A 24629-nucleotide genomic window follows, 5' to 3' on the forward strand; every position below is an offset into this window, starting at 1 on the left:
ATGCTAGTGAAGGCAGGGACTTGGAGAGAGATAATTTCACAGATACTAGGTAACATCCACCATCTGTCTGTGACACTGATCCAATCCTCAAAGTCTTTTGTCTCACAACAGCTGTGTTTGCTGATGGGTTATACCTACAGTTAGGGCTGGGCGATATGGCTTCTCAGATTTTATTATACCAAATCCGATTAATAGATTTTTTTTCCCCCTCCTTTTCGTTTCATTAAAAGAAAATTTTTAAAAACTTGCTTTTATATAAAGCATTTTGCCTGGGAGTTGACCTGAATTCAAAGTGCGACTAAATACAAGCTGTGACACAGCTCTATTGTAAACAATGTAAATAATACCAAATGTTTGCCGATAGTGGTATCACACAATGAGCTAACAGGTTTCACTTCACTTGTGTAACTTCAAACTATGTAACTTTAAAAAAAAGTAAATGAAAGTGCTTTGTAAAAGACTTTCCTCTTTGCTATATTTGGAACACATATTTCCCTAAACATTTGTTCAAAATTTAATGTTATTCTCCTCGTGGAAGCCCAGTGAGTGCGTTGGCTAAATAAAATCCCCATTTTCCAAAAAAAAAAATACTGCAAATTGTAAATTTGAATGAATCAATAAAATCGATCACCCAGCCCTACCAACAGTGTGTCCGATATAAAAAAAACAAACTGGGTAATAATAATATGGTCAACTTCCTCTCTTTAGTGCTACTTTAGATGTACACAGCTTAATTACACATACTTTTGTCACGATCAACTCAGAACCACACACGGAGCTAAAATTGACAGTTTATTGAAAGGAAGATGGCTAATGACAGATGAAACCAGAGAGGCAGGACTGGACTGGAGCAGAGGTGTGGATGTGAGCAGGAGGTGACGGCCCGGAGAGAGTTCTGGCTGGAGCAGACAGGAGGCAGGAACTGGCAAGCAGGAACTGGCAAGCAGGAACTGGCAAGCAGGACCAGCAGCACGGCAGAGTGAAGACTTGCAGGCCAGAGTCACAGCTGGATCAGCAGCTTCATTAGAAGTTCAGAGGTGAGACAGGAAACATCCAGCAGCAGGCAGAGACTAAACAAGGGTAAACCGAGGCAGGAGCAAACCAGGTAGACAGGCAAGGCCTGAATGGAGCCTGATAACAGACCGGCAGGGAAGTGAGAACTGAGTGAGGCTTAAGTAGGGAGGCTGGCAGGTGGAGTGAGTCTGCCTGATTAATGATCAACAGGTGTGACTGACTGCAGAGGGAGTGTAAGGTAAGCTGAGTGAGAGAGGAAGGAGGAACTGAAAACTGACTGTAAACAAAGCTAGATAAAAACTAAACCCTGACAACTTTCAGTTCTTAGGGTTAGATGTAATTTTCTTACTCTGCCATGTAAACTTAAATCCCTGTACAGTAACATCTGAAATTATCTATGCTGATTCATTTGGCACAATTTAAATCTGTTTTTAAAAAGATAGAGAAGAACTCCTCCTATGAAACTTACTCTGACCCAATCTGTATAATATGATTGAATTTGACTTTGTAAAGTGCCTTGAGATGACATGCTTCATGAATTGGCGCTATATAAATAACATTTAATTGAATTGAACTCATGTTTTGAGTTGAATGTTTTAATGAATTACGTCGTCAGTGGCTTTTAAACTTTTTTTGTTGTTTTATCGCAACAGTTCTCCCTTGTAAATGAGATCTCAGTTCTCAACTCGACAACCTGTGTAAATAAAGGCTAAATAATAATAATAATAATAATAATAATAGTAATTAAGACCAAATACAAAATGCATTACTAGACTATTGCTTTAGATAAATGTTAAAGCTCTAGGAATTCAGATGGAAAGCAGCGGTGAGGTTCTCCCACAATCAGATGCATTAATAAATTGATGATCGTCTGTGTGAGCACGTCTGACACCAAAGAAGACATTGCTGCTGCTCATCAGTGTAGGAAAGGCTGTGTTCAAAATCAACCAACACTGGCCAATACCAATGTTAATGTTGATATATCATGCTTCTCTAGTATCTGAACTTTATTCCTGGTTTAACTGTTGACTTAGATTATGAAACACCACATCTCTTATGAGGATTAAAAGATGAGTGTAAAGTTTTTTTGCTACTATCTCTTTAATATTTCCGGGTAATCCTGCCGAGGGTTTGTGAGACAGCTGGTGCACATATCCAGCGATTAGTGGGTGAGAGGCACGGCACAACATGGTCAGGTTGATATTAATACACATATACACTCGTTTTTAAAAATAAAGCAGACTCTTAAGACCATCCCTTTAACAGCAGTGAGGTCTGCTTTTTCCTCAAATTAGGCCCTGTATTTTTAATTCTCTCAAAAGGTAGTCTGAAGCCACCAACTTGGATCTTGGGAAATTGAAATCACTGTTAAGAATATATTGTATGAGCTGCTACATTAACAGTTTGGTTACATTCAGTGTGTCCAAGTATAGATGGGAATGGCCGTTAATGTCATGTTTTGTACAGTTTTTGTAGAAGAATCTATTTGATGGTGAGTATTTTCTGTCTTAATTGTTGTCTGGTGATCTGGAATCTGGATAAGTCCAACTGAATACACAGTATCACAAAAACACAAATACTTTTTTTTAATACATTTTGGTATTCTTTGATTCGTTGTGGAGGATTTTATCTACCGATATCTATCTATCTATCTATCTATCTATCTATCTATCTATCTATCTATCTATCTATCTATCTATCTATCTATCTATCTATCTATATATATATATATATATATATATATATATATATATATATATATATATATATATATATATATATATATATACACATATATATATATATATATATATATATATACACATATATTCCCCCAGCACCTCTCATGGGATATTAAGGTGTTTCTAAATCAGATGAGTTACATAATCCCTTCAGCATGTGGTTCCTGTGTCCCATGGTTTCCTTCCTGATTGGCATGACTGGAGAGTCTCTATGGGGACGTGTTGTTGTAATAGTAGCCTGATTGTGTTTTCAGTGAATATAGAGTCCTAAATGGAAAACAATTCATCACGAGGCAGCTCAGTCAAAGACAAGACTAAGAGTGGCTGACCAAATCTTTGTAGTACGGCCAAGAACCAACAGCGTAACCGAGGAAACAGAGTTCACCAGGCGAGAAGAACAAGTCAAGTCCTTCTTGTTTTTAAAATGCCGTCCACAAACCCAGCAGGTTTTCCTGTGAGACTCTAGAGTCTGCTCAGCATATAAACCACTTCACCCGCTGTCAAACAGAAAAACCCGACTGGAACAAGAAGCAGCAACTACTCCTGAAAGGGTCGGCACGGTGGTCAGTTACCTAACCTGTTTTTTTCTTTTCCAATAGCTCCAAGCAGATTGAAGTGATGTGACTGGACTGAAAATGAGTGAAAAATGAAGTAAAACTTTGATAGCTTGTTAGAAACCCTGCAGCACTACTCATCACAAACACTTTAGATATAGTGGTTGTGAGTATAGTCCTGAATAAAGTTTTGTTTGTGTATCAGATATGTTAAACTAATAAAATCCAGATAAAATCCCCCAGGATTTTTTCTATCCCCCAGGGATTATGGTCTAGGTCCGGAGACATGCTTGGCCCGTCCAGCACCTTTACACTCAGTTTCTTCAGCAAGGCAGGGGTCATCTTGGCGGTGGTTTTGGGGTTACGTTGGAGTACTGCCCTGCGACCCAGTTTCTGCAGGGATCTTGCTTTGCTTCAGTACGTCCAGTACGTGTTGGCATTCATGGTTCCCTCGATGAACTGTAGCTCCCCACTCATGCTGCCCCAAACCATGACACTCCCACCGCTGTGCTTGGCTTTAGGCAAGACACACTTGTCTTTGTACTCCTCACCTGGTTGCCGCCACAAATGCTTGACACCATCTGAACCAACTAAATTTATCTTGGTCTCGTCAGACCTCAGGGCATGGTTCCAGTAATCCAGTCCAAACTTTGGGCTTTCTTAGGCGTCATCTTTAGAATAGACTTCCTTCATGGACAACAGCCATGCAGACTGATCTGGTGCAGTAAGGTCAGAGCACAGACAGGCTGACCCGTGGTGCTGGCAGCACTCGTGCGTCTATTTTCAAAAGACAACCTAAGAATATAACCCTGAGCACGTGATCCTGTTCTGATATATGGTCTAGAGTGCAGCTAAGTTTCAGTGTTGGCAACCTTCCTGCAGCCTTGGCTATTTTTATGTACAGCAACAACTCTTTTTTTAGATCCTCAGAGACCTCTTTGCCATGAGGTGTTGGACTTCCAGTGACCAGAATGGTCACTGCTCCCCATCACCACCTAACAAGTCACATGACACAGGGGCGGGAACCTGGCTAGTTGGGAACAATTTGGACATTACTGGCTTTTTTGCCAGGTGTCCAGATATTAATGGCTGTGTGTTGTTATTTTTAAGGAATAGGAATGTTGCACTGTTAAGCTGCGTTCACAGTGGCGCCACAATGACGCCACTTTTGCGTGCTGTCACTTGCCTGACATTATCGCACAGCAGGCGACAAGCCAGAAGTATAGTAGTACTATGGCGCCATCTAGTGACGCTTTTACTTAGCTGCCACTCCAGCCCCCTCATTCTTCTGCAGGCTTGGTCCTTTCTGGACTTGTCTCTGCAGTAATAATTGGTTGAGTCATCCAACTGAGGCCGACCACAGACCGCCACCATCAGCTTTTCTTGATTGTTCAATAGAAGAAAATCTCTGCCGCAGTCCTTCACCCCATGTCACAGCCACATCTAGTTCCTGATTGGTTGTTGCATCACAACAAGACATAAAAGTTCAGCTTTTTCAACTCCCAACAACTGTCGCTTTGCAGCCATCGCAGGTTTCGTGTCGCTCTGGCTTCTCTTTAATCGCTAAAATTGCGCGTTTCGCGTCGCCAGAATTGCCTCTGTGGCCTCACTTAGTGCCGCCTTTGCAAAGGGATATCATGTAAATCTGTCACTTGGCCTGCCACATTCGTGCTCAGTGTTAACGCACCTTTATACAAGTTTCAAATTTTCAGATTTGACCCATGAAACGGTATATCACCTCATAACACATGCATACTGCCATATCCATTTAGCTTCATGTTTTTTCTGTCATATTTAGAAAACATAGACCACATCATGGAAGATGTAAATCACTTATTTAAAAAAAAAAAACAGGCTAGCTGAACAGCTGACAGAGCTGTCACATGATGCTCAAACAGAAATGATCAGTTCAAGAGGGCGCAAGGATGATGAATTAGCTCATCTCAAATTGTCCATTCAAGCTGAGCTTCATACTTTTGGCCACTAGATGCCATCAAAGAGTATTTGTTGAGAAGCTTTGAGTAAAAAAAAAAAAAAAAATACTTTTTTAATACAAGCTTTAAATGTTCCAGAACCCTTTATTTATGGACTGTCTTTATTTAACAGTAAAAGAACTGGAACTGGAGCGTAAACCTTGCATTTTAGCAGCAGCAGCGCTTAACCTTAATCATCATCACTTGCTCCTTGTTACCGTTTGGCCAACCTGTATCCACTCACCTGATTATCACCAGCCTCCTTCAATTATAGATCCTGGATTTTTGTTTTTACTATCCTTTAACTTTTCCTGGCTGTTTGGTATTTCAATTGTCAGTAAGTTGCTGTATTTTATCCTTACTTTTGCGTCTTACCTCCTGGGTATTTATGTTTCATCATACATTGAGACATAATCTATGTATGAAAGTGTCAGGCTATTATTACCAGACGAACGGGTTTGTAGTAGTCAGGCTTGCTGTGATTTGGGCTCGGACACGTTAAAATGTGTTAGATCTCTGTCACTGCAAGTCAGCTGGCTGGAAGTTATATAGACATGCATAAACCACGACACACATCCGGAGAGTCCTTGAACCTAAACTGTAAGCAGAAACAAAGCATTGTCAGTCCTGGGCGTTTACATCTGAACTGTATCAATAGTGGATCAGTCTTGAACAGGTGGGTAAAATTTAGCTTTTATGCAGTAATATGGGCTGTTGGACATTTCTTCTGTAGTGTCGAGTGTCTTTATTGATGGTTTGTAATTACTAAAAGTGAAACTTTGCGTCGCATATTTAGATTTGTTTCAGTATCTACCAGCTTCTGTGTTAGATTGTTTTTAAAAAAGGTCTTAATCTTTTGTGTATTAAAGAGGACAAAATCTCCCTTTTAGCCATAAAATCCATTTTATTTTGTACCTGGAGTCTCTAGCAATGCAGAAAAAAATAATAATGCAGTCTGTCCATCTGCTGTACAGCTTTATATTCTTTTTGGGTCATATTTTTAAGCCGTTCAGGTTTGAATTACGTCACAGTATTTGCTGCGCAACTGCTAAACATCATGGACTTCTGGCTTACTAATTTTGCACCAAGCAATTTCTTTTTTTTCCTTTTTTATTTCTGTGCAGTTTTGTGGTTGAAGTGGAGAAATCAAATTGCTCAGCTGTTGGAGGTATTAACCTGCACAATTAATGGCACGTGTGATCCCAAACTCTAGACGTCATAGAAGTCCTGCAACTTCAGATACGTCTCTGCTAGTGCGGGGAATTCCGGCTCTTTTTGGAGAGCCGGTTCCTTTAGATCGGCTCACTTAAAGGAGCTGTCTCCTTCGGCTCAAGTGTCTCTGTCGGAGTTTCTCTCTCACTCAACTTTGCGATAACAGTCGCTATCTTGCCCCTTATGGTTGCCACACAACTTCCTGCGACTATCATCAGGTAACAGATGTAAACCGCTCTCTGTGGGGCGTGGGAGCCGGATCGCACTGGTCTCTGCGTCAACACACCTGACTCCAATATGAGCGCATGAGCTGAGCTCTGTAGAGCTTGACTGCATGCAAGTGAGGTGGTTAGATAAAGGTAGGGACAAATAAAACAAATTATGTTTTGGCCAAATACTTGGAATAAAAGCGTAATTTTAAAGCTAACTTTACAAGTTAGTATCATGCATTGGTTTTGTCTATTGCAAATGATTTATAAAGATGCTCAAGAATGCAGCTTCACTGAACGGACTGAAGGATTGAGGAAAAAGTTAAAGGTTGTTCCTTTTGTTTATGAAAGGAAATGGCGCCGTTTTGGTTAATTTGGAAAATCATTTTTATATATATATATATATATATATATATATATATATATATATATATATATATATATATATATATATATATATATATATATATATATAAAAATTTTTCTCAATATTTTGTGATTTAATTGTGAAACTGTAAGAATCATTAAGTAAATTAATACTCTTTGTTGCGGTGGGTCTAAGGTAAAACCTTTAAAAGAGGCTGCTTTGTCAGCAGTTGTTGAAGTTATTTAGATATGATGTAAAAGAGATTATTTTATGGGAAATCTGTCAAATTCTATTTAAAAAAAAAATGTCATGTTTTGATCCACTTTATTCTCTGCTGTCACCTTTACTGCTCAGATTCCTGGAGCGGCAATGGACAGGGTCAGCCTGCTGTGGCGTCTGAGGCGTCGAGCTCGCCGCGGGGCCATCTGCATGACCTTCTTCTGCATCTCGATGGCAATGCTCTATGCCCTGTGTGCTGAAAACAGCGTTCCTGTCACAGACGCCATCTTCGGCGTGCGAGCACGTACCCGGGCTCAGCCTCGTACGCACTCGGTCATCAAGGTTTGTTGCCATTTTTCATTCTCGCTCATGTTAAGGCTTGTTTTCCTCCTAAAGTTATCAAAGATGTCAAAAAAGGTATGTTCATGAACCAAGCTGCTTTTTTAAAATGTCAAACATTTTAAAAATAAGTAGCATGCACATGTCACTCTTTGAATTAGGAATTAAAGCAATGATTACAGCAAAAAACAAATGTATAAAGGCTAAGAAACACTAATTTTCACACTGTAACTATAAATAAGTGGTAGATTTATGAGCAGGGAATGTTGTTGAAATTTTAAGTGAGCGGATGGAAATCTAAGAATTACGAAAGCTTGTGAGGTTTTCCAGGATGTCTGAAGAAAATGGGTTTCCTGGCCCAGTTCTGTCGTTCAATTTTAACCTATGAAGAAAAGAAAAGGTAGATTATTAAAATTCAGAAATTCTCAGTGTGTCAGCTTTCAGTACCAGAGCATCCACTATAGAGACCAAAGGACTGCTTTAGTGAGTCAGACATGGCTGTCCGCTTTATGGAACCAGCGTTCATTTCTCCTCGGGTGGTATTTCCCCGCATCAAACTCTCTCATCTGAAGAATGGTCGGGTTTTATTCTACCAGTGGTTCTGTCTGTCAATAGGCACTCTGTTATTTGAAGGCTGTCAGATCTGGCACAGCTTGTGGCTCCCAATTTGAAGCATTCAAGAAATCAGGAGGGGGGCACTTAAGGAAAGTTACAAGCAGTCCTAAGCACACAATCTAAGGCATGAAGGGAATATGATACTAAAGGTTTCACAAAAATATACTAATTCAAATGTACTACGCAAACACAGTTATTCCATTTTCTTCTTAAACGTTGAGTCCTCTTATTCGGTCGGCAAAAACTGGATTTGGATCAGTCTGAACTGTTTCCCTGGAGTCTCACAAGGAACTTCTCAGCCAATCACAAAAGGATGTGAGAACTTTCTTATTATATAGACGATATGCAAAATCAATTCATATTTTGAGTTTTGTTTTAAGATGTCAGAGCTCTTTGAGTCCTAAAGAAAACAAAGTAACAGATGAACCAATTAAACACCTTTTGCCACATATTCTCATGCCTGAGGCTGTTTAACATTTTGCAAGTTGCAATCATTTCCTTAAATGCCAAGTTCCCATTTCAAGGTTTGGGATGATATTAATCGGTATTCAAAGTTTTGTCTAACAGAATGAACTCAGAGCCTTCTGAATTTCTAAATTGCAGAGCGAAGAATATTCACTTGAACAAGGACTTTAACATGGATCATTTTGAGCATGATTGACGAGGCTAGGCTATATTTTGAGACTGGAACGTAACCTTTGTGGATGGGAAGTTTCTCCATTAATATTAGGGCTGGAATAACTGGTACATATATCTCATAGTTTGAACGTTTAACTGGTTGGAGTTTTACATTCTAGTTACTTCTGGCAGTAGGGATAGGCCTAACCCTACGCGATAATTGTATGAAATTTGTAAGTTTGACAGGCCTTTAATGGACTATTGCATGTGTTAAAGGATTAGAAAAATGGCTGATAAAGAAGCGAAGGTGTTGTCGATCAAGTCAGATGTCACTCCAATTCCTTGACCTATCAGATTCTGTGACTGTAGAGGGCGCAGTTTCGCTGACTCCTCCAGAACAAACGTGATGCTCCTCAAGTTCACAAACGTGATGCACAATCTCACTGCCCGAAAAAGAAAATCTATACAGACTTTAAGGTCTGGTGACTTGACAACTCTTAATGGAAAGAATGTTTGTCATTTGATATCTTTTATCATGAATATGTTATTTCATTCAATATCTAGTATCCTACATTACCTTCTTTCAGTTTGTTTTAGATTGTATGACTATTGTTTTATTAATGCCTCTATCTGAGATGAACATTGTTGTGCAAAGGCTGTCTGGTGAAAACGTTTCATGTCTCTACCACTTTTTCAGGACTTATGGAAGGGTCACCAAAACAGCGCCCTCTTGAGTCAGAATCCGATAGATCAGACAAGATGGTTTAACTTTTTTTGCCATAGAATTAGCTCCTTTGTGTCAAATGTCTTCCTTCTTAATAGCAGCAGCGTTTCTTGTCTTGAGTCTGAAGTGCTTCAATTCCTCATAAAGGTCCATCAAAAATGCTGCTCATTTGGTTTGAAGTTTGACGCTCACAACTCATCCATTGTAGCATCAGTGAATGGACCTTGTGGTCCCCTGGGGGGAAAAAAGCTTGGGTAACCCATTCGTCTGATTTACTTAAATTCGGCTTGACATAGTTGGACCTACTGAGCCTGGTTTGGCTTTTGTGAAGCGGATAAATCCAGGATGCTCTACACACTGAGTCAAGCCTAGCTTTCTCTTATACTGTATTTCTAAAATCTGCTTTAGTGAAACAGCCCTCTGGATGAACAGTGATTTGGTTTAAGTCTTAATGGTACCAGGCTGGAAAGATGGATTTTTCTACACTCCTCTTGCACTTTCTAAAATACAGTGTGACCTTTTTGATGGAGGTTTTAAACTTGAGTAGGTGAGCTCTGATGTTAAATCCAGCTTTTACCATATTAACATTTCCTCTTGGCTAAAGCAGTGTGACCATAAATGGTCTGCACTGGGCTATTTTCACAGGGTTCCGGGTATAGATTAAAAAAATCTTTTAATGGACAGGCATTTTGATACTTGTCGGAACTGCTCCACATTTGCTGAAAGTCCCTAAAACTAGAATGAAGACCGAACCTGCATCCAAAATGTTCTAATCAGAACATTGCAAAGCATTTAACTGAAACAGAAATGCACATGGATGATTCTAGCTATATTTGGGCCTACAGCCTTCGGGAAATGAACTACTAGGTGTTTGCTCTCTTCTCTCGAGCCATTTTTGTTAATTTCCTTGAGGTGGGCTGTACCTTTATGTCTAAGGATTGTGGGATGGTGTCTTAGTGCCAGCGAAAGACATTGTGAGGTTCCTATGCTAAATGAGCTATGATGGGAAGCATACAGGCTCCTTTTCCTGCCTCCTTCCTTACTGACTGCACTAGTCGTACAGCACTAATGGCGAACGTTGAAACATTTCCGCTTTGGCTGAACAGTGCTTATAATTAGATCCTTTTAGACGCAGCCTGAGCTTTTTAGCTGTCCCTAGACTCTGGGGAAAAACCTGCAGTTATCCAACCCTTGAAGGTTGGTTGTTTGGTTTGTTCCATGTACAATTCTTTGATTTATAGATTTCTATCATTTGGTACCAGCTCACACAATATTCTGTATTTTTACTTTTTTGCCTTTTAATGCCATTAACGCTTTGATTTTGCATTTGCTGACTTGTTCAGTTTTTCGGTTGCTTTTAATAAACGAAACTTGAGTTGAATCTAAGTTGCTTTGACTGGATCAAAACAAATCTGATTTGTAGGCAGCCAACCACATAATTGAACAGTATTCTAAATGAGACGGAACCAAAGGTTGTTCATCCTCTGTCAAAACTGTTTGAGAAACAAGAGGAAAATCTTCTGACAACAGCAATACCTTTGACCATTTTACCAAGATTAATGTCAATATTATAAGACCATGACAAGTGATGATCCACTATGATACCAAGTAATTTCATTTTTTTAACTTGGTCCAAAACAGTGCTCTTGATTGTAAGGGTCAACTGTGGATTATTATACAATCGCTGTCTACATCCAATTAGCATTGCTCTAGTTTTGCTAACATTTAAAATCATATCATTAACCCATTTCCAAGTAAACACATCTCATTTTCCAGCAAAATTGATATATCTGTGGTATTTGAATCTGAATAAAACATTGAGTCATCAGCATACATGACTACTGAAAATTGGCTTAATACACAAGGCTAATCATTGAAATAAACAGAGAAAAGGATAGGGCTGAGGGAGTTGCCCTGAGGCAGACCACAGTGGCTCTCGCAAGTATCATACAAGAAGCCATTGTTAAAAATAAAAAATAAAAACTTGACTTCTGTCAGTTAGCTAGTCTTTGATCCAAGACAAATGATCCATAGCATTTTAATTTAGCAATGAGAAAAACATGATTTATCAGATCAAATGCAGCACTAAAATCCTAAAATGACACCGACTACATTACCTTTGTCCAATTATTAACCATATGAACAAGAGCTGTTGAAGTGAAGGGATTTGTTTATTAGCATGTGGTAAGGAGGCCATTTTCAAAGTAATTTTGCTTCTGCTTACACACTGTTTCCATAATTTTGCCTAATACAGGTAATAGGCTGATCGGCCTACTATTAGGTCCGTTGAACAAATTTTTTTTATTCTTCGGAAGACGCATTATTTTAGACACTTTCCACTGTGAAGGAAAGTGTGTGTGTGTGTGTGTGTAAAATGGTGTTGGATTAATATAGGTCTGTTTACTTTACAAACAGAATTGTTGGAATTCTTTCATTCTCTGACAACAGAATATTGTTTAAAATGTATCTTCACCGCTGTGATTTTCTTCCCCCGTCCAGGTGCTGCGAAATGGAGGAAAAAACACGTACGTAGACCCTCTGAAGCACCCAGGTGTTATTGCAAGTGACCCTCACCGTCCAATCCCTGTGCTGTCCTCACTCAACCACACCAATGAGAACTGGGAGTCTCCACCAAAGCGAACAGCAAAAACAAAAGAGTCTACTGGGTTTTTTTCCCACCTGCTGCCCCGCCCCTTCAAACGAGCGCTGGAGACTCTATTCAGCGGCCGCCGTAAAGGGGAGCTAAGCGGCAAGTCGGGGGAAGCGGAGTTCTTCGGGCCTAAAGGGCTTTTGGGAGAGGTGTGGAATGAAGAGATGTCCAGCAGCATGCTGGGAAACAGGCTGAAGAAGGTGGTGCAGAACTATCAGGTGATTGACTGCTACTTCTACCCTGACCCTAACCTGTTTCTTTATGCTTACTTACAATAAGTCGCGTACTTTCTTTCAGGCAATGAATAAATATGGAGTCAAGGTGTCTGGTCCCGGTGGCACGTCCAACCGGCCAAAGCTGAGTGGACCCGAGCTACTCTGCCAGCTCAAGAAAAACGTAGAAGTCAGCACTTTGACGGCGGACCTTCAGCCTTTCTCTGCGTTGGCCTGGGCCACAATGCTGCTGCCACCACAACAGTTGACCTCCGACCTCGGGCCGTACAAGACCTGTGCCGTGGTGTCATCTGCAGGGTCGCTGCGCAATTCTGGACTGGGCAAAGAGATCGGTGAGCAGTCCCATTGTAATGTTGTGATGATTTTTTTAAGAAAGAAGTCGCCTTCACGATTTGGACAACTTTATTGATACCAATGGGTAATTTACAGTATTTGTAGCCTAGCAGTCACCTCATAATATGCACCCACTAATGAAAATCATCAGTTTATTGAACAAAATACTGTACAAAGCATAAGCAAACCTTTGTCCTACATGGGCTAGCTAAATGCCTTCTGTACAAAAGTTTTATGGTTGGGTAAAATAAGGTTTTAGATGTTTGTCAACATAACGTCTCATTAGAGAAGATATGTAGAGGCTTTAAAGCCTAAGAACACCGTACCAGCTGTCCAGCATGTTGTTGGCCACATGGTGTGGATTACATGGTGAAGCGTTGGGGCTGCCTAGAAATCCCTCAACTTCACTTCAAATTAACTAGATGGTAAAAATTTTGATGCAACTGAGTGTTACAACAAGACTGCAATTCCACAACACTTAACTGCTTTTTTTTTCTATTTAACAAAGCACGTTTCCACCTTTTCTTTTTCCTTCTGGAATGACAACCCTGTTGAAAATATGTGTGAGATATGCTTAAAAGCTCCGTCTCTGCAAGGAAAAAAAGACAGCTTGGATTAGCTCCACCATTCCTGCCAGAAAGAACCGTCAAGACCCGAGTTGCAATCATGCTTGTACCTGTTGATGGCAACAGTGCAACCTGACAAATGTTGCCTGGGGTGTTATGTATGCATTTGAGAACTTGATCCAACCCACACATGGTGAAAATTTTAAATACAGGATCAAATTATATATTAATATATATATGAGTATATATGAATATTCACTCTATATATGAAGATTCACTGTATATAACTGATGCAACTTTCCTACTTTGCACCTTCTCTTATGAGCCGATGAGGCAAGTGAATTTCTCCAATGTGAGATCAATAAAGCCTGTCTTATCTTGTGCACCCAATTCTCCTTTTTAAGGGATGGCTTTAAAAAAAATAAATTCCAATTTTCAAAAACAATTAAAGAATAATAATTAAAACCCCATATTTAACTGACCTTGATTCCAATTAATGTGGCTAGAAAACATTTTGGTCCAAGCTAAAAGCTGGCTGGTAAGAATTGAGAAAACATAAATGGACTGTATTATAAATGTTATGTCTATAAACTTAATGGGTCGTACATTAATAAAACTTTAATACTTTATCGAAAGTAGACACTCAGTAATGGAGAAACTGCAGCTGTGATATCGGCAGTTGCAACTGTATAGACACAAGTGGTTTGGTCTACGTGTCATTGTGTGAAGGTTGGGTTCCTGTTGTTTTTGATTATTTTCAAACAGAAACTGAATGTTTTGCATCAATTCTTCTGAGACTCTATATTGCTTAAACCACAGACTCTCATGATGCGGTGCTACGGTTCAATGCTGCACCCACCAACGGCTTCGAGAAAGATGTTGGCTCCAAAACAACCATTCGCCTCATCAACTCGCAGGTAAACTCTCATATCATGACCGGCCCTTGAAGGTGTGAAGGTTTACATCTTTGCTAAATTCAGTTATAGTTAAACTGTAGCTGAATGTATTAGCAGTCACCGCAGAAACTAGTCATAACCACAAGTGTTGATATACACAGATGTGTTTAATTCAGTTTTGTTTATATAATGCCAATTCACGCGTCATCTCAAGGCTCTTTACAAAGTCAATGTAATCAAGTCATTCAGACAGATTGGTTAAAATGTTTTCTAAGGAAACCCAGCAGAGTGCATCGAAGTAACATTTACTCCCCCTGAAAGTGTTTAGAGCCTCAGTGTAAGCACAGCCTGCATTGTGGGATTGATTTTGCAGCAATCCCTCATACCAAGCATGCATGTAGTGACAAGTGTGTGTGTTTGTTGTTGTTGTTGTTGTTTTTATTTTTTTATTTCATTTTTTTATTAACCAGAAGCCTATTTGGTGCCATCCAGATTAGGTAATTTAAAAACATTTTATTTTATTTTTCAGAGACTCTGATCCAAAGATGGCAACTTCTCTTTTCTGAATTTAAAAGCAGAAAAAATGTTTTAATGTCAAGACATGCCTATAGTCAAAGTGATTGCAGGGGCCTGTTTCAGAAAGGAGGTTAAGTGAAAACTCTGAGTATGTTAACCCTGAAATGAGGGAAACTCTGGGTTTTCTGTTTCAGAAAGGGAGGTAAGTTAAACCTGAGAAAGCAGAGTAAGTCAAGCCCGTTTCTGAAAGAGAGGTAACTTATACTCAGAGTCAGTTACCATGGCAATTTACTCTGTGAACCTAACCTGGTCGGGAGCAGGTTTTCTTCAGAAAACCCAGAGTTTATTTTGGTCTCCTCCCCTTTTTTTAAAGAGGAAGTGGTGTTTAAACACCTCATTGATTCTTTGGGGACATATTCATTGTGCACATTTCAGTCATGCAGAGCGCATCAAAGGGAATGAAATGACATGTCCTTTTATGGATGATCCTGTTGACGAAGAGGTTGTATTACTTCGTAGGGAGTTACATTTACGTCGGGAAAGGATTTTGAGGCCCAGAGTGGATTTTTTGTCATATCCCTATCCTATCACAGCAATTTATATGGTGTTGTTCATCTGTTAAAAAAAAAAAGAAAACAACAAAAAAAAAAGATTTTAAAATAGTTTCAATACTTCCTAGAATTCACCTGTGACCATACACTCACCTCTCACTTTAGTTTCAGAATGTTGATTTCCAGATCTGCCTTTTGGATCTGGCGGTCCAAGTATACAAGTTCTTTGCTGTTTTTTTCTATCTTTTTAATAAGAAGAAGTCTATATAACTCCTTAACTGGCAACTGAAAATACATTAGATTAGAGTTACATCATGAATGTAGTCTAAAATTCAGAATGAAACTGTGGCATTTACTGTAAATCACTGAACTGTGTCCATCTGTGCACCAGAAGTTGATGGACCTTCCTCCTGCTGTTCTTCTACACTCTGGGGGGTAGAGATAAGAATGACCATTTATAGATATAAACTTGGATTCTAAAGGCTACTCCACATATAAATGTGAATGTGTAGATTGTTTGATGTGTAGACATATAATATTAAAATTACCTCTGTAGGCCTGTCTGTGGCAGCAGAAACGGTTTCTTCATCCCCATCATCCTGTGAAGATGAGCATTTCATAGAGTACACTTTATAATACTATTTGTCATAATTGATGGTGTATGGAGTAGGCTACTGACAACTGTATGGGGTACTGTTGGGACAGGAGGCTCCAAGAGGCAGATATTACCATCCGAATCTGTTGGGACCAACAAAAAACCCAACCCAAAGTAATATAAATGGAAATATCACATTCAGTCTATATAAAAAAATAACACTGTAGGTAGACCTCTTACATTTTATGAAGGCACTTAAATCTTCTGGAGTGACTGGCTCTGATGAAGTCCCTCCAGGAATTCCCTCAGCCATTGGCCTTCCAGCATTTAGGCTCAGGGCCATCTCTTCTGCATTTGTCAGGGGTGGTGGTGCAGGTCCTCCTGTTTTACGAGCCTCTGCCTTCTTTCTGTTGGCTGAGTAGAAGTCAAATGAGAATGAACATTTAGACATATGTCAAAAATGCTACACTGAATGCCATTTAGTCATTTAATATGTCAAATGTTTGTAAAGCCAGGTAGCTACTCCTATGACGTGCTCAAGGCTTACCTGCTTGAAGTATGTTTTTATATTTCATTTTCAGCTGCTGCCATGTTCTTTTGATGCCTGCAGGATTGCACCTATCCATGAAAATTAAATTAGGTTTAATAAAATACTGTTCTTCCAGTTTCACCTCTGATATTATAACAGTTGGGTAAGTTACTCTAAAATAGTTCTTAATTACTAACTACAAATTTTATCTTCAACAAGTCTAGATTAATGTAATAATTACTGTCTCGAGAAAGTATTGGTCTACTTACTAATTTGTTTTATTTACTTATTAATTACTTTCTAAATCCCAAATCAACCTCAACCACTTGAACAATACAAGGAGAGACAAGAAACTGCACTTCTAATGCTTTCAAATTAAAACAATATTCAATTGCATGAATTAATCATAAATTGACCAAAGTGTATTATAGAGGGAGAAAGTTAAATTAAAAATATACCTTTTAAAAGTTGATATTAAATCCACTATTGTTTTATAGTCTTTAATTTAATTACAGTATTTAGATGACTTAGTAACTTAATTAATTACACCCAACACTGTATAAAAGTAATTAAAATGTAAACTTACGCACTGACTCGAGCAGCTATTTTCACCCAAGCTAACTCTCTCTCCTTCGCCGCTGCAGCCGTGTTGCTTTTTTTTTTAAAATACATGCTCAAATTCTGCATATGCTTGCATAAGGACATCCAGTTCTGCTGGTGAGAAATATGCACACCTTTTTTTGTCTGACGCTGTTGCCATGGTGACTCGTAATATCTGCGCTCCATTGATAATGGCTTTTTATAGTTGTGGTGCATGCACTTAACTCAGAGTCAGCCAACTCAGAGTTGATTGAACTAACTAATTTCAGCTGTTCTGAAACCCAAAACTCAAAGTTTCCCATCTCAGGCTAAGTTAACTCAGAGTTCAAGTTTTAACTCAGAGTTGGTTGAACCTCCTTATTGAAACAGGCCCCAGGTTAAGTGTAAAGATTTTATCAGTTTAAACTTAAATCCCAAATAATTAATTACAATCAACACTATTATGGGTCATCAAAAACATCAAGATAAGGTTAGTGTTGCTATGCATTCGTAGTCTGGAAAAGTACTTTATGAATAAATGGGGAGGGAAGAGTTCACTAAAGTATTAAATGTTTCCAGACTTGATCCCTCACTACACTTCTAAAAAAGTGCCGTTAGTCGGCGCAACAATTCTTTAGTTTGTCCATCCGTCTATTCATTCGTGTGCCGGCGTTGATTTGGATTGACAAAATGTCTACCAACTGCCTTTAGTGATGAAAAATATATTAAAACTAAATGAATAACTTGTGACAACAAGTGTAACAAATGATTGAGATTATCACTGATATGAAAATAATAGAGGGAGACAAATCCAATTACTTCCAAGTTTAATTCCAAGTTTAATCGTGTACTAATGCAGGATGAGACTTGATTACCTTGAGCAGCAGGAAGTAAAAAGCCTCCTAGGGGTTTGGTCTGCACAAAGCTTATTCTTGGTGTAAAGGGTGTGTTTTTTTTACAAAGCCAATTTGAAGACTGTTTTTTGTGTCCTTTCTGGCAGTATAACATTAAAAATTGCTGTCTTGATGTCAAAGAGAGCCTGTGAGTGTGAATGTATTATTATGGGACTAGTTCACACTCAATGAACATAAAAACAGAAAGGTAAAAGGAAGTTTAAAAAGATGAGACAAAATGCAGAAGGGGAACAAAGGTGATGAGAAACAGAACAGAGGAAAAAGAGAGATCAAGATAAATCCCTGTGTCTGCTTCTACATCTGCACAGAGATATAAAAAGAAGAGCAAAACCAATCAATTAGTATTACAGGTACAAACAACCAACGCCTTGATATAAAAGCACTGAAAAATACGTAGTATTTAATACAAGCTGTGTAAAGTGACAGTCAAAGCTAATGATGGGGTTCTGTATGGAAGTGAATTTGTAAGCACCTGGATCCAAGCACCTGTTGGTGTTTGTGCTTGTGTATGTGAGGTTTATCCATAAGGAAAATGCTCAATAGTGGTTGTGGGAAGCAAAAGACCCCCCCTCCCCCCAAAAGTACAAATCCTTGCTAAGAGGAGTGAGACCAGGCATCATCACAGCTGGAGAGGGCAACGTCATCCAGGACCAGTTTGATGATCTGGATTTTCTCCAGCATGATGGAGCAACTTGTCAAAAGGTTAAATTGTAACCGGGTCCAAAACACTGAAATGTTTGGACCTGTGGTCTGGAAACTCTGCAGATGATTACCCCACTGAGAACAGATTTAAGCCATCATACTAGATATGGAGTTTGTTCCCAATCTTGACTGTCTTGACTTGACAGTTTTTTTTTTTTTTTTTTTATAAAGGCTGTGAATCAACTTTGGAAATGTCGGATCTTTAAAGAGATTCGTTGAATTCATGGGTAAATGGGGGGGGAAATCTCAAACTGAAGCTACAAAGCACAAAAGATTTCTAAACGCGCATACACCAGGACATAAAAAGGTTGAAAACCGTTTGAAAAAGGAAAGAGACAGCCGTTGCTGTAAACTGCCTTTCTGAATGGGTCTTGTTCAACTCACAAAAGCAGACCAGTTGCTATAGCAACACAGATTTTATTTTTATTTTACCTTACCACGGGAAACTAACATTTCAAATGTAAGCCATAAATGTTTATATTCAAAGTGTGAGATTTCTGATTTTAATCTTTGCACGGCATGGTGACGAGAACCATGATAAACTGAGCATCATCTTGGTGTTGTGGGTGTTGAACTGCTCAGATGAGCTGCCTTTGAGTATTTTTAGATGTTGTGATATTGGCATAGAAAATCTGTTGGATCATGTATCCTCTCAAACAAAAGTTAAAAAGGTTGTGTTTCCAGTGACAAGGCGGCATATTTTATTTACCTCATACAAAAGTTAAGCTCATGGGACTTTGCAAACATGCAAATATCTGCATGATGACAATAAAAGCATAAAGGTGGGGAGTGTTGGCCTTGTGGTTTGAGAGCAGGGAGCTTGTTTCCTGGAGAGGCTGCAAAGTTCCTGTTATGACTCCCACCGACTGCCACTCTGGACCCAGAATGCTTCCTGGGCAGTGCTCATGGCAGCCCACTGCTCCCTGAGGGATGGGTTAAATGCAAATTTCATTGGAATCCATGTTGAGATGATGATGATACCAGAACAACTCAAGAGGAGTTTTATTTAAGCACTAAAATCAAGACCCTTAACTGTTTTCATACCCATAAAATTTTAACTACTTATAATGTTACAACTTAAACTTTAATGTGGTTTATTGGGATATTTGTACATTGGTACAAGTAGAGCATGTGTGAAATGGAAGGAAAATGTATGGTGTTCAAAATGTTTGACAATTTCTAAAACGGGACATCATGCAAAATCCATTCTTTTATACATTTTGTTGTGTACTTGGAGTCTCTAGGAGTGCAGAAAAGTTGTGTAGATATCTTAATATCCTTTGTTTTTCAAGCTGTTCAGTTTTCTCGGTTCTGTCACATTTTTTTTTTTTTTTTTTTTTTTTTTTTTTTTTTTTTAACAGTTACATCACAGCATTTGCTGAGGAGCTGCTAAACCAGGTCATGGGCGGCGTCCAGCTTACCAGTCTCACGACTTTGTCTTTTTTTTTATTTCTCGTAGTTTCGGTATCCTTCAGCTTGGACTACAAAAAACGCTCCAAGTAGATATTGGTTGCTCGTTGCACCCTTCCTCGAATACTCCAAAAAGGGCTGATTAGGGTGAAGTGTGACCTGTGAGGAGGTAGTGGCGTGATCTCCCTTTTTAAAATTTAAAGAAACTGCACCAGAACGAGTGGCTCTCAGATGCACTTCAGAACAGGAGTAAAAAAAGGGGGAATGTGGGAATTAAATAACAAGCAATTCAGGCCAAAGCTTTGCAGTTCCTCTGTGTAGACCACAACTGAATGATTTCAGTGTGAAAAGGAAAGATTGAAAAGCATGATATGCCCTCCCTTTTTTATATCAATCAATATTTATTGCTTTGTTTGTATATCAAATGATATCCAGATAAAATGCATTGACCCTTGTCACATGTGTCAAACTCAAGGCCCGCGGGCCGAATCAGGCCCATCAAGGAAATTTATCTGGCCCTCGAGTACCACAAAAGGCATATAATGTAATGTCTTAAAGTAGAGGCATATATCCTTGTGTATAAAGTAACTAAAAAAACATTTGCTACAAGAGCCACAGTTTTAGACTGTGTAGTAAGTGTCCTACCACTAGATGGCGTTTTTTCCAAAACACATTAAAATAACCCAGAAATGTCCAAAAAGATAGTGACTCAGCGTAATAGGAACTTTTTTTTTTTCTTTTTGCAGATAAACTGTATAAATCGGGCCTAAGGGTGTTACTCTTATGTTACTGTCAAATGTCTTACATTTTAATGTGATCTGAAATGATATTTTGAAATAAAGTGTAATCTATAGAGGTGCAACTGGCCCATATGACTTCATGATGCCAAAGTGGCCCAATATAGAAATGAGTTTGACACCCTTGACCCTTGTGACATAAACCAACACAAACTTGAGGTTAAGAACAGTGTTTTGTGAAAGAGTAAAACTAATCTTGAATCCTCCCTTGAATCTGTTTTTGTCTAAGGCCAGCTGAGGGCTTTTAAGTACATTAGCTGCTTTCTCGCTTGTTTTCAGTTCAGTATCTGAACAATTTAATTGAATATTTAACTGCAAAGGGAGCAGGGGTGGGGAGAAGATGAACAATCTTTAGTAATTTTCAGTGTTTTTATTTATAGTTTTTGGTCTGGGTGTAGTGCATAATTTGTACTAATAAAACATTCTGCTATGCTCGTTCAGGGGAAATATGTCTTGTAAAGTGCTAAGCGGTTAACTTTTTTTGTGTCGGTATAAAGAGTATCTCCTCTCTCCAGAAGATGGAGTATGTTAACCTTTTTCTCCTGCAGGTGATGGCGTCTGATGACCATCGTTTCCTGTCCAGTTCTCTGTACAGCTCGGGTGTTCTGGTCGCCTGGGACCCCGCCCCCTTTTCTTCCAATCTCAGTCAGGTGAGTTTCAGAAGCTTCTGTGATTCCCCACGGCCTTCTTTTTTTTTCAGCCCTTATTGAAAACTGGCCTGCGAGCCAGATTCATGTTTCCACATGCTGATTATCCTTCCTGCAGTGGTACAACCACACAGATTATCCCATCTTCAGCCAGTACCAGAGATACAGGAGGCTTCACCCACAGCAGCCTTTCTACATCCTGCATCCTCATGTGGAGTGGCAGCTGTGGCAGCGGATTCAGGACAACATGGCTGAACCCATACAGAAGAACCCGCCCTCCTCCGGCCTTCTGGGTATGAGAACCGGCAGCTGTCTCACCACTTCCTGCTTATATTCAGTCCCTTATTCGGCCCGACACGACACAAAATGGCTTTGTCACCACAAATAAAAACTTGGTGTGGGGAACAGATTCTCAATCTGTGAAACCTCCACGTTCAATTGAGCTGGTCTATGAAAAACAAGCTAAAAGTAGAAATCGTTCATGTAATATACCCCAAGTAGCTTTGATAAATGTCTGTAGGGTGATTGTAGGAATCTGTTTTAGGTTTGGATTCACGAGTCAGTTTCCTCTGCTTTGCAAATGTACTTCTATCCCTTGAGGTTTTTCCACATCTTTACATTAAAACTTTTGTATATTTTAAGAGACTTCCAAAAACAGGGACAGTTGTCTTTCAGAAAACCTGTAAACATCAATTGCAGTCAGCTGCTTATAATTCTCTTTGACATAAATAAGTGTGAAACACTTGTGTGAACAGTGGCATCTAAAAAAAAAAAAAAAAACCCATTCATGTCTGAAACCTGGCTTTGTTTCTAACAGAACCTGAAGCTCTATGAAAGTGGCAGATTCTCTTATGGCCTAAATTTGGGCCGATTTTAAATAGTTTACAGGAGAGAAAAGAAACCGGGGTTTGTTTCTTTTCACTTGCACAATTCAGACAGAAGTGAAAAAACATAGCTAGGGTCAGGGATGGTACTAGTAAGAAAAACAGATCTATCAGTATTGTTTCATAATTTAAAAAAATATATATTTTTAAGGTTAATCTTTTATCTTAGCCTACTAAACGAGGGAATTCCTGCCTGCAGGCTCCTAAAATCTCCAAAAAACCCTGAAAATCTGGTTCAACAAAACACAAATTGGGAAAGTAAGCGTTGTCCAGGAAGGAAAGGATAGACTCTCGCTGATCAAGTTTCACATCATGAGTGTTGGTCCACTTTTTACTAGCAAAACTGTTTTGGTCCATCAAGCCATGCAATCTCCTTGACTCCTAAAGGTGTGCTGGGGTATGCATTTAAAGCAAAATACGCAGACATCAAAGTTTGTTTGAGAAAGGACAAGCCCCACTTTGTAGTCAGTTTCACAACTATTAACGCCCTGAAAGTCTGCTAACAAAGCACTGCGTTTTGGGCAGATTGGCCGGCGACTAACAAGTGGCAGCTGATCAAATATTCCATCTACCGAATGGACAGACTAATTGCACACACCTGAAATCAGCAACTCAAACGTTTTAATGTACAAGTCATGGCATACAAAAACATACATACATACATAAACATTTAAGCCTAGACAGATGGTTTGAGAGAGGGGTGAAAATGTATGTAAAGCGACAAAAAACAACCTTAAAGGGGGGGGGGGGGGTCTCAGGTTTGAACTTTCAAAAACTTACAAAACAGCAACAGGTTTAATTCTGCAGACTTTCACCACAGTTCATACCTCCACACATGTGACCACAACATTCCTCCTGTGGGCCAGGCAACGATGGGCCTATTAACTCTCCATTGTTGGGACGACCAGTTCCAGGTGGATTTGCATGTGAATCTAAGCTCCAATGAGGCCTGGCCGGCAGGTCTATAAAGCTTGGAACTCCACACTACTCTAGAAATCTAGGTGACATTTCAAGCACAATACGCAGACACTAAAGTCTGTTTAGGAAAGGACAAGCCCCACTTTCTAGTCAGTTTCACAACTATTAACGCCCTGAAAGTCTGCTAACAAAGCACTGCGTTTTGGGCAGATTGGCCGGCGACTAACAAGTGGCAGCTGATCAAATATTCCATGATCTACCGAATGGACAGACTAATTGTATAAGTCATAGCATACAAGAATGAGGCAGGATGCATATAGGTGATTGAAATGTTAGAAGCTCTGCAGTGTTGCCCTGAGAAGTATTCAAATGACTCCCTAGCATGAATGACTTCACCATTACTCTATGCATGACATTCATACAAGCAAACTGCACTTAGACAATGATAATGGTCTCAAAAAGTCTCTTGGTTTGTCATTTGTGCACTTTTTTTTTTTTTCCCTGGGGAAAAAAAAAATTGTCTTTAATTGCTCCCTGGTTTAATCCCGAGGCTTGTTGGTGTGTGTAATGCGCTTTCAGCAGTGGAATGGGTTCTGCATTGGGACCACGCCTAGTATGTAGCCTCATACACAATGTCTTATAGTTTTGCATCAGAACTAGCCGTACCTTCACAAATGTGATCCATAGCAGATCTTCTGTTGGATCAGACAACGGGGGGCCAACCTTTCGCTCCTTCCGCTCACCTTGCCCATCCGTGAGCCTGTAGCTTTGAGTGGATACTGACCACTGCAGACAGGGAACACCTCACAAGAGCTGCGGTTTTAGAGGTGACCCAGTTGTCTACCCATCACAGGGAGTTTTGTTAAGTTACTCAAGTCCTTGTGCTATGGTGGTAATGGTCTAAAGTGTCCTGGGACTTTTAGATGTGTCCCTGGTCCAACACACCTGAATAAAAGGGCTGATTTACCTCCTAAGTATGCAGTCAAGTTCTCCAGAGTCCAGCTAATTACCTAAATTGTGGACCACTGCTTCCTAAGGGATGGGTTAAAAGCTGAGGGCACATTTAACTGGAGTGTACAAAGTTGCAATGACAAAAGATTATTAGTATTGTCCATTTTCCTGCTTATTGCTCTTAAACTTTAAACAAAATGTTCACTTGTGTCCAACTATGCCACTCTAAGAGATGAGCTGCGCTATTAACTGTTAGTCAGTGGTTATTGGACTTAATCAAAGTGTATCCCCTCCACACAGCATTTCAGCTTTTGTCTTTCAAGTGTTGCACAGAGTAAATGTTAAACTTCTGCAGTTTAAATTGGGAGTCGG

General features: G+C 39.4%; 1 protein-coding gene across 7 annotated transcripts in view; it reads left to right on the forward strand.

The window, feature by feature from the left end:
• st6gal1 (ST6 beta-galactosamide alpha-2,6-sialyltranferase 1) overlaps positions 1 to 24629 on the forward strand; it is a 49176-nt gene that overhangs the window by 15225 nt on the left and 9322 nt on the right. The window contains exons 1-7 of one of the 7 annotated variants that reach the window (XM_036142820.1): positions 5529 to 5620; positions 7426 to 7632; positions 12086 to 12454; positions 12534 to 12801; positions 14188 to 14285; positions 21406 to 21507; positions 21623 to 21797. In XM_036142820.1, coding sequence (XP_035998713.1) covers positions 7441 to 7632; positions 12086 to 12454; positions 12534 to 12801; positions 14188 to 14285; positions 21406 to 21507; positions 21623 to 21797 — 1204 coding nt within the window. In that variant the 5' untranslated portion in view covers positions 5529 to 5620; positions 7426 to 7440. Of the gene's footprint in view, positions 1 to 5528; positions 5621 to 5819; positions 5960 to 6407; positions 6714 to 6751; positions 6855 to 7011; positions 7033 to 7425; positions 7633 to 12085; positions 12455 to 12533; positions 12802 to 14187; positions 14286 to 21405; positions 21508 to 21622; positions 21798 to 24629 lie in introns of those variants that run through there. The other 6 variants (XM_036142817.1, XM_036142821.1, XM_036142819.1 and 3 more) reach the window with 6 other exon arrangements.

The sequence above is a fragment of the Fundulus heteroclitus genome, chromosome 11, assembly GCF_011125445.2.
Source record: "Fundulus heteroclitus isolate FHET01 chromosome 11, MU-UCD_Fhet_4.1, whole genome shotgun sequence".
Classification (NCBI taxonomy): Eukaryota; Metazoa; Chordata; class Actinopteri; order Cyprinodontiformes; family Fundulidae; genus Fundulus; species Fundulus heteroclitus.